General features: G+C 39.2%; 1 protein-coding gene across 3 annotated transcripts in view; it reads left to right on the top strand.

Moving 5' to 3' along the window:
* Positions 1 to 12,391, top strand: part of psda (pleckstrin and Sec7 domain containing a) — a 35,783-nt gene that overhangs the window by 18,660 nt on the left and 4,732 nt on the right. For all 3 annotated transcript variants that reach the window (XM_059566526.1, XM_059566527.1, XM_059566528.1), the window contains 3 exons: positions 9,697 to 9,740; positions 11,687 to 11,874; positions 12,309 to 12,379. In XM_059566526.1, the coding sequence (XP_059422509.1) occupies positions 9,697 to 9,740; positions 11,687 to 11,874; positions 12,309 to 12,379 (303 nt within the window). The remainder of the gene's footprint in view (positions 1 to 9,696; positions 9,741 to 11,686; positions 11,875 to 12,308; positions 12,380 to 12,391) is intronic.

The raw sequence follows: 12,391 nt of genomic DNA, 5'->3' as shown, positions 1-12,391 counted from the left end.
ATACATTTTTTATTTTAATACCGTTAAATGTATAGAATCTGCAATGTTGTCAGTCAATAATCATAATAATAATCTGATTTATATCTGAATATATATATTTTTTGGAGTTGTGGTAGAACCATTCTCTGAGGTCATAGCTACAAGATGAAGTTTTGCATTATAATGCTGCACTGGATGCACGCTGTGCCTGAAATTATGGTTTTATTGCCGTTTTATGGTTTTCAATCTCTGCAGTTGAGTGTTGTGACTAAAATCAGCCATGTGGGGGTTTCTGTCACAGCTGATGTCAATGAACTTCCTGTTCTCCAATTTTCTGGTGCTCAGGGTTTGTCTATTTTAGTCCCCTCTCTTGGATTACAGGCCACGCTGCACAAGAATAATAGCAACATGATGACCGCACCTGAACCACTCTGCTAATATGTGCTTTAAAATCACAGGGAGCCTTTCAAGCGCTTGGTCCTCCCACTCTATCTCTCTCTCTCTCTCTCTCTCTCCCTCTGTGTGTGTCGCTCATCCCTCGTTTGCTCCTCCATCCTCTCACTCAGTGCCTCGCTCTATTCCATCACCTCCCACCCCCTCACGCTCTTCAGTTTTCTCTAGCGTTTAACTATCTGCCATATTGCTCTTTGTTTCACCCTATAATCTGCAAAAACTTACTCTGCTGAACTGTACTTAGCCCTGTCTGTCTAGGTTATTTCTATATCTATGTAATCCTCCTTATCTCAGGCCTTGATTGAGGAATGGCATCCTTCTTCTCTCTCTTCTTCTCAGCTCTGGTCTTCTTTCTCCCCGTTTCTCTCCTCCTACCACCATGTGAGGGTGTGAAGGCCACACAGTTGCCGAGTAAAGACAGTTAGTCTGGCTAACCAGGCTCTGGGAGTGAAGTGCTTAGCTATCTGGTTATTCCTTCCCATAATTTTAGTCTCTTGACCCCACTTTTTCATCTCTGTCTGCCGTGATATTACAGCAGGTTTAGGGTTGAATGAAGTGCAGATAGAGATGGCAGGAGAGAGAGACGTCTGTGAGCCAACAGGTTAGGCTCTCAGTGCCTGTGTGGTTCATGACAGTTAATGGCTGTGGAAAACATGTGTGAAGTCTGTCTTCATGCCAGCAGCAGTAGGGGTGGCAGAGAGGACAGATGGGAATTTGGCTGCCACATGGCTTCTCACTGAAATAAGGGTTTTGTCATGGTATTATCATAAATGCGTTACAAATTGCTCATTCTCTCTCTCTCCTGTCCCTCTTTATCTCTTTTGTTCCTTTTTTTTCAATTAGCAAATTATGGGTTAGTTCTTTCAACAGCATAATTTCTGTTATCTCCCAGGTTGAGATTAATGAATATGTGCATATGCATCGTTGAATTATGTATTATGCTCCTCCCACTAGTCACTACACAATGTACAGCATCAAGCTGTGAAAATTCTGTTTTGATAATTGATCTTGCAATTTTTTGGTAACATTTCAATAAGATTCAGTTCTTTAATTCAAATCTTTAATTTCAATAAGTTAATGCATGAAATAACAATAAACATTTTATTTTAAGGTACAATTCTCACTATTAACACAATTATCTACAACTTTTGTCTCAATATACTCCTAATTTGCTGCTTATTTTTTTTTTTTTTTTTTTTATTAAACAAACACAAAACAAAGTAACAAATCGCCCGACATACAACAAATATAAACACAAAAGTATACATAACATAAGGCATTCTACAGTGAACAGAAATGTGCAACAGGACCCGAAGAGTAATAGATCATCTGAAGGCACTATATCATACCAAACCTCAGAATATCAGAAATAGAGGCATTTATGCTGTCCAAATAAGGTGTCCAAGTGCGAGTAAAAGTATCAGTCGTAGAGTGAATAAAAGATGTTAGGAGTTCCAGAGGAATAGTCTCTCTAATAACTGAATGCCATCCCTTTATAGAGGGGGGTTTATCGCTGATCCACGACAAAAGTAAATTCTTCCTGGCAGCAAAAGTTAACAGGTCAAAAAGACGTCTTTTATGCTTATCAGAAATAAGCTTACATGGGAAACCCAGGAGAAGAGACAAAGGGTCAGGATCCAAGGCCAAACCTAAGATATTATTCAATTGAGCTATGATTCTGGACCAGTAGGTCTGGATAACATGACAATCCCATACACAGTGAATATAATCTCCTATGTTAGATTTACATTTGGGGCAGAGTGGTGAGTGAGCGGAGTTGAACTTGTGTCTTAGAAGAGGCGTAATGTGTATTCTGTGGAGAATCCTAAGCTGAATGGCTCTTACTCTATTGCAAACTGAAAGCCTATTGGCTAGAGACCAAACCATCTCCCAATCATTCTCCGAGAAAACCACCCCAAGATCTCTTTCCCATGTTAATCTGAGGTGCGAGGTATTAACTGTAGAATAGGAGCATAGGGCTTTATAGAAGAAGGAGATCAACTTTTTTGTAGGAGGGTTTAAAAGCATCCTCTCAATTACTGAAAGTGAATATTTGGAAGTGAGTGTAGTATTTTTGAATATGTAATCTCTAATTTGCAAGAATCTAAAAAAATGTTGCCTAGGTAAATTATATTTTGAGGCTAAAATATCGAAAGACAATAGTGATCCCTCCTCAAATAAATCACAAATCCTACGTATACCATTAGCCAGCCAAAGGTTAAAACCAAGGTCCATAGTACTTGGCAGAAACTCTGGATTGTTCAGGATTGGCAACAGAGGAGAGGTTGTGTCGATCTTGTCTTCTAATCTTTGAATAGCACGCCATGCCTTAAGAGTATTACATACTAAAGGGTTATCACACATAGCTCTCCTCAGCTTAGAATCACGGATAAATAGTAAGTTTTGCAAAGGGCATTTAGACTGTGAAGATTCAAGATCAAGCCAAACTGATTTAGGATCTTCATTAAGCCACTCAACAATGAATCGAAGCTGGCAAGCCAACTGATACAATTTAAAATTTGGGAGATCCAAACCACCCTTTGCACCAGGGAGCTGAAGCTTTGATAATTTCAACCTGGGTTTTCTTTTGCTCCAGATAAATGAACTTAACCACCCATTAAGCTCTTTTATAACCTTATTAGACAGTAAAATAGGAATCATCTGCATAGGGTATAGTAGCCGAGGTAGGATATTCATCTTTATCATGGCAACCCGTCCCAGCCAAGACAGAGGGAGAGTCATCCACCTGGTCAAATCATCTCTGATTTTTTCGAGCACTGGTGTAAAATTAGCTTTGTATAATTTCCTAAAAGTAGGGGTTATATTAATACCTAAATAAATAAAACCTTCCTCGGAATATTTAAAAGGAAAAGAGGAAGGTTGATTTTGGGATTTCTTATTCCCTATAAATAGGGCAACTGATTTAGAAAAATTTATCTTGTACCCGGAAAATTGTCCAAATTCCTGAATGAGGTCAACAACCGCTGGTACAGAGGTCTTGGGGTCCGAAAGAAAGAGTAACACGTCATCTGCATATAAGGAGATTTTGTGCCGCCTACCCCCCAGAGACACCCCCAACACAGCTGCACTCTCTCTTATCCTCTGAGCAAATGGCTCCATTGCTATCGCAAAGAGCAATGGAGAGAGGGGACAGCCCTGTCTTGTACCCCGGGATAAGGAAAAATTAACAGATCTATGACCATTGGTAATAACCGCGGAAAGGGGATCTTTATAGAGTATTCTCACCCACTTAATGAAATATTCACCAATGCCAAATTTTTCCAGTGTGTAAAACAGATACGGCCACTCCACAGAATCGAAAGCTTTTTCCGCATCTAGGGATAAAATACAAGAGCTAGAGCTGAGGTTATGGGAAAGCTCAATAATGTTTAAAAGCCTCCTGACATTATGGGTGGAGCTTCTGCCTTTAATAAACCCTGTCTGGTCTTCATGAATGATATATGGCAGAACCTTTTCCAATCTTAACGCTAAAATTTTAGATAACAATTTTAAATCTGAATTAAGTAAAGCAATTGGCCTATAGGAGCCACAATTTTCTGGGTCCTTGCCTTTTTTTAAAATGAGAGAAATATTTGCTTCGTGGAGTGAGGGGGGTAACCTGTCAGTCAAGAATGAATGATTGAGCATAGCTAAAAGAGGGTCTAGAAGCACATACTCAAATTCTTTATAGAGTTCGCATGCAAGGCCATCAGGCCCAGGAGATTTACCAGACTTCAAGCTATGGAGTGCGACTATAGCTTCCTCCCTTGAAATAGGTGCATTGAGAAGTTCCCTCTGTTCTTCTGAAACGACAGGGAGGGTTAGGCAGTCAAAGAAAGATATCATGTAGTCATGTTTTTGGGAAGAATGATGAGACTGATAAAGAACAGAGTAGAACTGTTTAAAAATATTGTTAATAATAATAGGATCAAAATAACGCACTCCCATGGGGTCTACTATAGAAGTAATAAATTGTGAGTCAGAATTGGACTTTGTTAAATATGCTAGATATTTACTTGGTTTATTACCCCATTCATATAATTTTTGCTTTGAATAACATATATTTGAATGAGACTGATAAGTTAGCAATGAATTTAAAGAGGTTCGCACAGCACTTATTTTTTCTAACAAAGTTGGGGAGGGATCGTTCAAGTAGCTACTAGTGGCAGTATTTAATTCTGACTCCAGGTGTTTCTCTTTCTCTAACTGCTTTCTTTTTTTGGTTGCAAAGTATGAAATGGCAAGGCCTCTGATGTATGCTTTAGTCGTCTCCCAGAGAAGTGAGGGATTGTTTGTAGATTCTGAGTTAATAGATAAAAATATCTTAAACTCTGAATTAAAGTATGAGAGAAATGTATCATCTTTGAGTAATAAATTATTAAATCTCCAACGTCTAACAGGTCTAAGAAACCCCCTCACACAAATATCTAGCACCACTATAGCGTGATCCGATATAACAATATCTCCTATGTTGCAGCGTGTAATTGTATGCATTATAGTCTTAGGCGCAAAAAAGTAGTCGATCCGAGAGTGACACTTATGTGGGTGAGAAAAAAAAGTGAATTTATTTTGATGCGGGTTGAGAGTGCGCCAAACATCCAAGTATTCTAAGTCATCACACAGTGCAGCAAGAGCTTTGGACTGTTTGGTGTAGAGAGAGTCCCTGGGGGGAAAGCGGTCTAATAATGAATTCAATAAACAATTAAAGTCTCCTCCAATAATACACAATCCAGATGCGCGTTCTTTAAATTCAAGAAAAGTTTTTGTAAGAAATTCTGAGGAGTAATTTGGGGGACAATATATGTTTAAAAGTGAAATTTCCTCTGCGTTCAAAGTCCCCTTAATAATGATGTATCTTCCATGTTTGTCCTTAATACTCTCTGTGACATTAAAAGGTATACTTTTACTAATTAAAATTGCTACTCCTCTACTACTTTTCGTAAAGGATGAGAAGTGAATTTGACCAACCCATTTATAATGTGTTAGGTTCAAATGTTCGCTATCACTCAAATGGGTTTCTTGTAATAAAGCTACATCTATATTTTCCTTATGAAGTCGTGTGAGCACTTTACGAATTTTAATTCGCCCGTGTAAACCCCTTACGTTCCATGTACAAAGTCTTAAGTTACCAGCCATTACTTAAAGAATAGAACAGATGGTGCTCTCCCCCTTTCAAACATTTCCATATTGTCATTAGGTCCAGTAAACAGATATGCGTGTGTCAGGGCATTACAGTAAACAATAACATAAATCAGAACAAGCCAAACTGGCAACATGAAAGGAAAAAAGAAAAGCAAAAAAAGAAAGCACGGTACGGAAATAAAAAAATAGGAAAAAAGGGGCTGTTTCCCCACGTCAAGGGGAACATTCTTCATCCCAAAAACAGTCAGTTACTTCTCCAGTAGCAACGGTACAAAAAAGTACACTCAAAATACAAAAAAAAAAAAAGTTATTGAGATAGCCCCCGTCACTCAAAAAAAAAAAAAAGAGAGAAATAGAAAATAAAGTACGCAAACTAAAACTCACGTCGCTATTAGAACTCAAGAAGCTAGATCCGCCAGGCACTCGTCTGGTCGAAATCCCAACACGGATCAGGTGCTCGTGCTGGAATTTGTATCACTCTTATCCAGGTACTGCGAGACAGCAGCCGCCGTCTCGAATACTTTAAGGGTACTTCCTATGTTGACTTGTAGCTTGGCTGGATACAGCATCGCATAGCGAGCACCCATATCTCGGAGTCGCTGCTTGACCGCGTTGAAATCCTTGCGCTTCCGTATCACTGAAGCCGAAAAATCCTGGTAGCATGATATTTTTCTGTCCTCATACTGCAAATCCCCATCCGCTGAACGTTTCCTGCAGGCATCGAGAACCCTCTGCTTGTCACCATAGTTGTGGAACCGGACAATCAGTGGCCGTGGCCTATCCTTAGCACCCGGTTTTGGAGCCAGCGTACGATGCGCCCTTTCAATCTTGATGCGACCACTCTTAGTATGCAGGCCAAGAAATTCGGGGATCCACGATTCAAGAAAGGTAACTGCATTGGTACCCTCTACCTCTTCGCGAAGGCCCAGGATTCGGATATTTCTGCGCCGGCCTCTATTTTCCAGGTCGTCGATATGTTCGGTAAGCATGGCAACTTGTTTTTCAAGAGTGAAAACGCGAGATTGCGCGTCCTCCGAAAATGCCTCAACCGCCATGATTCTCCGCTCCGCCTCATCCAATCGACCATTAACACTTTCCAGCTGCTGGGTATGATTATGCACTGTTTCTGCCAACGGGCCAAGTTTTTCATCTATTGCATTAGAGATCTTCTCAGTCATAATTTGAAGTGCTTTTGCAAGCGCCGGGCTAAGGTCAGTCTCGCTGCCCGCATCTGCCTGACTCTGTTCGGGCTCGTCGGCCGATCCCTCAACGGCCGAGTCTTTTTTCGCCGTTTTCTTAGCAGGTCTTGGCATTTTCGGCAAAGATTGCGGCCAGAAAGTCTCTAGCGACATACTACAGAAGATTTATAATTGAAATCCAGAGTTTGCGTACCTTATTAATAGAAAATAAATAAGCGTGACAGGAGCAACCTTAAACTGCTGCTACTTCCAAGCCGCCATCTTGCGCGCCCCAATTTGCTGCTTATTAATAAGTAGTTTATCTATTGGGTAGCATTAGCGATGTAGAATATAGTCATGGATAACTGCTGGCTGCCTAAAGAGAGTGGCCAAATAAAAGCAGGTCACGTTTGAATAAAGTTAGATTCAGACTATGGGATGCCCAGTGTCCCAGAGCTGTCTGTGACAGAGAGAGAGAGAAAACAGGCTGCATCAGTGAGCAGAGTACCAAAAGAAACCACACCAACCAAAATAAATTCACTGCTTCTACAATATCCCCAGTGACTTGTTATATTGCGTAATTCTTATTGATAACATAAGTCGACTGTTCATTGGCTGCTCCCATGTGTGACTGTCCAATTATATTTTGCTACTCATCTGGCAAATGGCTAAATCGTTTGGCTGATGGATATAAAGCAGTTTGTACAAGCTTTATGTAATAACTGTAAAAATGATTTTTCGGAGTTGTAAATAAGACACAAGATTATATAGGAGCATGTTTTACAAGAAATTGTCAAATTTCACATTATGTTCAGCATGTTACTTGCCAATTCATTAAAACAGTTTTCACTTAGAAATGGCTTGTACATTTTACAAATAATTACAAAGAAGTTTTTTTTCCATTTAAAATGATTTATCAGTTATTTATTGTTGCATTTTGTATACACTTTTAATGTTTTAAATAAACATTTAAAATGAGTCTTTATTGATTTAAAAAGTGATTGATTTATTTACATTTTTTAATGAATACATGAATACGTAATTTTATAATTTAATGGTATTCCTAGCCAATAAAATAAACTCAGTATAAAAAACTAAAAATTTAATGCTGATTTTGAGTGCTAGCACATTTAGTTATTATAATTAATATGATAATAAATTTAAGCAACAGGTTTATTGTCATTATACATTAGAACAGACCTTTTCTACATTAAACGTATTGAAAATGAGATTATGGAAGTGTGATGTGAGGATTATCATGTTCGAGAGCCTGGGAACTGATTGACATTCACAGGAGGGTGGGATCATGGAACATTCAAGTGCCGTGATTTGTCAGTCATGCTGGGAGACGGGTACATCAATCGAGAAGCAGAGCGCTGAGAGAGACCGTGAAAGAGATCGGGCGAGATTGTGAATGCAAGAGAGAGATGGGAGGGTGAACACTCCTCCCTCACAAGATCTCATTCTCACCGCACGGCACATTAAGGAGGAGGAAAAAGACTGAGAGGAGAAGAAGAAAAAGAGCAAACCTCTGTTGTTCCTACAGCTGTGTTTTCTGAAAGGGACAAAATCAGGTGTGAAAGAATCTGGATTTTACCAGTGTGAGGATACAAGCTCAAAGAGAAAGAAAGGGATGAAAGACAATTCCGGAAAACTTCTAATGCATTCAACCGACTGACACTGAATGGACAAAACTGCATAAAGCAACAGGATTGTCTTGTTTCTTTGCTGATTTCCTGCTTCAGTCTGGTCCTTCTGTCTCTCACACGTCTGATGTCTATTTTTCCGTCCCAGAGGGGGACGTTAGTTGATGTCACAGCTTTGGGATGCCAGTTTGAGAGTGGGAGGAAGTCAGACCCTCTCAGTCTGTTCCCTGCATGAGCCCATGTGTTTTTATCTCATGCATTTGCTTCAGTGATGTTTCGTATTGTGTCCTCTTCTCCAGTTATCTCTTTCCACCATCACGGTCCTCGCAAGCAATCTGCACCGCACCTGTGAGCGTGTCAGCATGTGTCGGTGAGCGCATGTAGGTGTGATGCACTTGAGGATGTATACCAGGGAACATCTGGATGTTGGCCACACATCCTCAGCCTTGATCAAAGCAGAAGGTTTGATGCCAAATGGCTCTGACGGATTTGCATTGGCCTGGGCGATCTTTATACATGCATAATGAATAGGAATGGATCCATAATACAAGAGTTGGAATCACTACGGGAAGCCTGATGCCCATGTGACACCCTCAAGGATCTGCCAAAGAGATCACTGCCACTGCCAAAGACTTTTGAGTTTGCCACTGTGTCATTTGACGTGCTCTTTGAACTCATTTCTACTTGCCGCTCTGGATTCTATTCTTGGGAAAAAACATCATGTGAATGAAGAATCTGTCAAGTTGAATTTAGCACTGCTTGATTTTAAAGCCTTCATTTTCTCATCTGTGGATTCTGTATCTAAAAAAAAATCATGATTGGTGTAAACAGTATTCACTCCACTGGTCGTCTCCGCTCTCGCTCCCTGTGCTCGGTGCGATGTGGACGGGACTTCAGCGTGATGGACCCGTTCCGTTACACCAAAGCACCTCGCTCGCGTTCCTTAAAGCCCCTGGCCTTCCCTGATCTGCTCGGAAAGGTTCAGGATGGCCAAAATCACCCACAAACCCGGAAGAAAAAGCAAAAGGTAACACTTGTTAACTGCAGGATCTGCCCACAGAAATGTATTTCTTCTTTTTTTTTTCTTCTTCTGCTTCTAATGATGGTTGGGTTGATTTTTTCTTTCCTTGATAAAAAGTGTTGTCTGCAACCTGTTTCTGGTTCATGGTTATTGTTAACTTTCAGTTGCTATTTTTAGACATGTCAGTGGGATGTTTGAGTGCGCACATGTATACACAAAAAGGGCAAAACTGTTGATGGGGTTGTGCTTTTATACTGTTTTGTTCCTCTTTTAACAGGCTCTCTACAACTCTATCAAAAATGAAAAGCTGCAGTGGACAATGTAAGTCTAATGTTTTCACTACATCAGATTCAAGAGCAGCATCCTCCTCATTCAGTGTCATCCAAAACATTTGAAAATAATTCAATGCCTCTAGAAGTGTTATTGATTTAAAATGGCCTAAGCTCTTTATAGAATCCCTTAGATGGAAAGGATTTAATTTCTTCAGTGAGATGTGCTTATTAGGTGCACTTTTAGGGGAAATAAAGTTTTTTTTATAGGTTCTTTACTTGAATCCAGAAAACTCTTTACTCAGAAAGGTTCTGTAAATATATATATATATATATATATATATATATTTTTTTTTTTTTGACATTAAAGATCAAAAAGAAAGTTATTCTTTTTGATCTATTAAATTTATTTTTTTAAATTATTATTTATTGAATCTTTTATTAATTTTTTGACATTGTTTTCTTAGTTTCTTCTAGTGACAAAGTTTCTACTTATACAAGCTGTTTAATCCAGATGTCATTAATGTGGAAATAAAGCAGACTGAATCCATAAAACATTAAAATCTTTGGAACTCTGTTTTAATTAGAACCTTTTCACCAGGCTAAAAAGAATCCAGTAGAGTTCTTATGATTAAGCCCTAATTAAGGAATCTTTTAGGGGACTAAACCCTTTAAGGTTCTATACTGAACCATACACATACACAAAAATAAATAGCTTCTTTATTGCCGTAGATAGCGTCCATGGAACCTTCTCATTGCACTAAAGGTAATTATGGTGGAAAAGGTTTTTAAAATGTTCTTATAAGAACTGTTCACCGAAAGGTTCTTTGGAGAACCAAAAATGGTTCCTCTGTAGCATTGCAAAATAAAAAAAATAAAAAAAACATTTGGAATCTTTTTTTTTTATGAAAGAGTGTATTTACTGTAGGTGTGTGTTTATGACCTGGCCAGAGCCGTATGATGCTTTCCAGATTTTGTTGCCATGGTTACCGCAAGTTGACTCTCCATAATTACAGGTTGAAATCTTTGACGGGCTAATATGCAGACTTAAACACAGCCCTCTCTCTTTGTCTCTCTCACACACATACTAACTCTCATGCGCACTGCGTTTGCTCCTTTAGGGGTTTTGCAGTACCCTTGTTTATGTGTGAAGGAGAAAAGCAGGAGTGATTGTTTTATTCTCTTTCATTCAGCAGCAGGTCTTTGATCTTCATCCATCCTAGCGTCCCTCCACTCTTTTCGTCTCTCTGTTTCACACTCCCTCCATTTCTGAGTTTGATTCACTTCATTGCACTTTCATTTATTAAGCATTGTGTGAATCGCAGCTAAAGGCCATCATTCACTGTATGAATCAATGCACGTCAGTCACCACTTTTATGTGGCTGCTCTTTCTGCCTCTCTCTCTCTGTCTCTCTCTCTCTCTCTGTCTCTCTCTCCCTCCCTCTCTCTCTCTCTCTCTCTCTCTCTCTCCCTCCCTCTCTCTCATTCTCTCTCCCATGGTGCTCCATCTTCTGAGCTGGTTCTCTTGGTTACTAGTATGGAGGCCAGCAGTTACTAAGCAACAGATGAGAGCATTATCATGTGAAGGCAAAGGCTATGTGCTGTACTCCATAGCAGTTAGAGAGGAATGTTTAGTGGTCCAGACCTCAGGGGCTCTCCAGGGTGTCTGACTGCACCCCCTGCACAGCTCTCACTGGATATCTTGACTCTAGATAAAATACAACTGTGCCTAGCAATAGGCAATAAAGATGCAGTTTTTCAGTCCTTATCAGTGACTCTAAATGCACAATAAAAATGCTTGTAATTGAGGTTGGATGGTGCTTTATGCTTCCTCGTTCCCTGAATCACTACCTGTATGTGTCTGTGTTATAGTCATAGCTGAAACAGCAATTGAAGTTAAATGTTGAAAGTCAGGGGGAATTTTGCATTAGTATGTAAAATGCCTTGTGGGTAAAGGTGAGAAGCTCTTAATAAAGCTCTTATTTGTGTGTTGTACAGCGATGAGGAGGAACTGCGGAAGTCTTTCTCTGAGCTGGACGGCAGGAAAGACTCCACATCTCACACTATGAAGCGGATCAGCAGCGGTGGAAACCCCCTCGTCAGTGTTGCACAGCAGTCCAGCGCTCAGGTCTACATGAACGGCTTTCTCGTGCGGAAAGTTCACGCTGACTCTGATGGCAAGAGAAGTAAGCCATTGCTCAGATGCAGCCTTTTATTTGATCTAGTAATGTTTTTAAATGTCATTTAAACTACAATTATTCAGACTACAAAACAGAAGTGTATTCTTGTTTTGTTTTTTGCCAGTTAAAATATCAAAGATCTAAATATCTCAAAGCAAGTAACTACTTCAACTAAGATGCAAATCATTATAGTCTTTTTTTCCGTTTTTTGTTTTAATCATAAATCTTAATCTTTTCAAGTTTTGCTAATTAAGTAAATGTATCATGCTTTAACATTATATATATATATATATATATAAAATATATATAATTATTTATTTTATTTTTTTTTACTAGGACAGGATCGGTATTATGATTATTTTAGTGTACATTTTTTTTTATAAAAAGTAACCACCTAGGTATAGAATATTTCACTTTGTTTAAAAGTGTTGTTCTTTTAGCCCCACGAGGTAAAAGAGGATGGAAGACATTTTATGCCATCCTAAAAGGACTGATTCTTTACCTTCAAAAGGTACATTTTAGT

Source organism: Carassius carassius, chromosome 14 (assembly GCF_963082965.1).
Source record: "Carassius carassius chromosome 14, fCarCar2.1, whole genome shotgun sequence".
Classification (NCBI taxonomy): Eukaryota; Metazoa; Chordata; class Actinopteri; order Cypriniformes; family Cyprinidae; genus Carassius; species Carassius carassius.
Note: the sequence above shows the minus strand (reverse complement) of the source record. Positions and strands in the feature narration are given on the sequence as shown.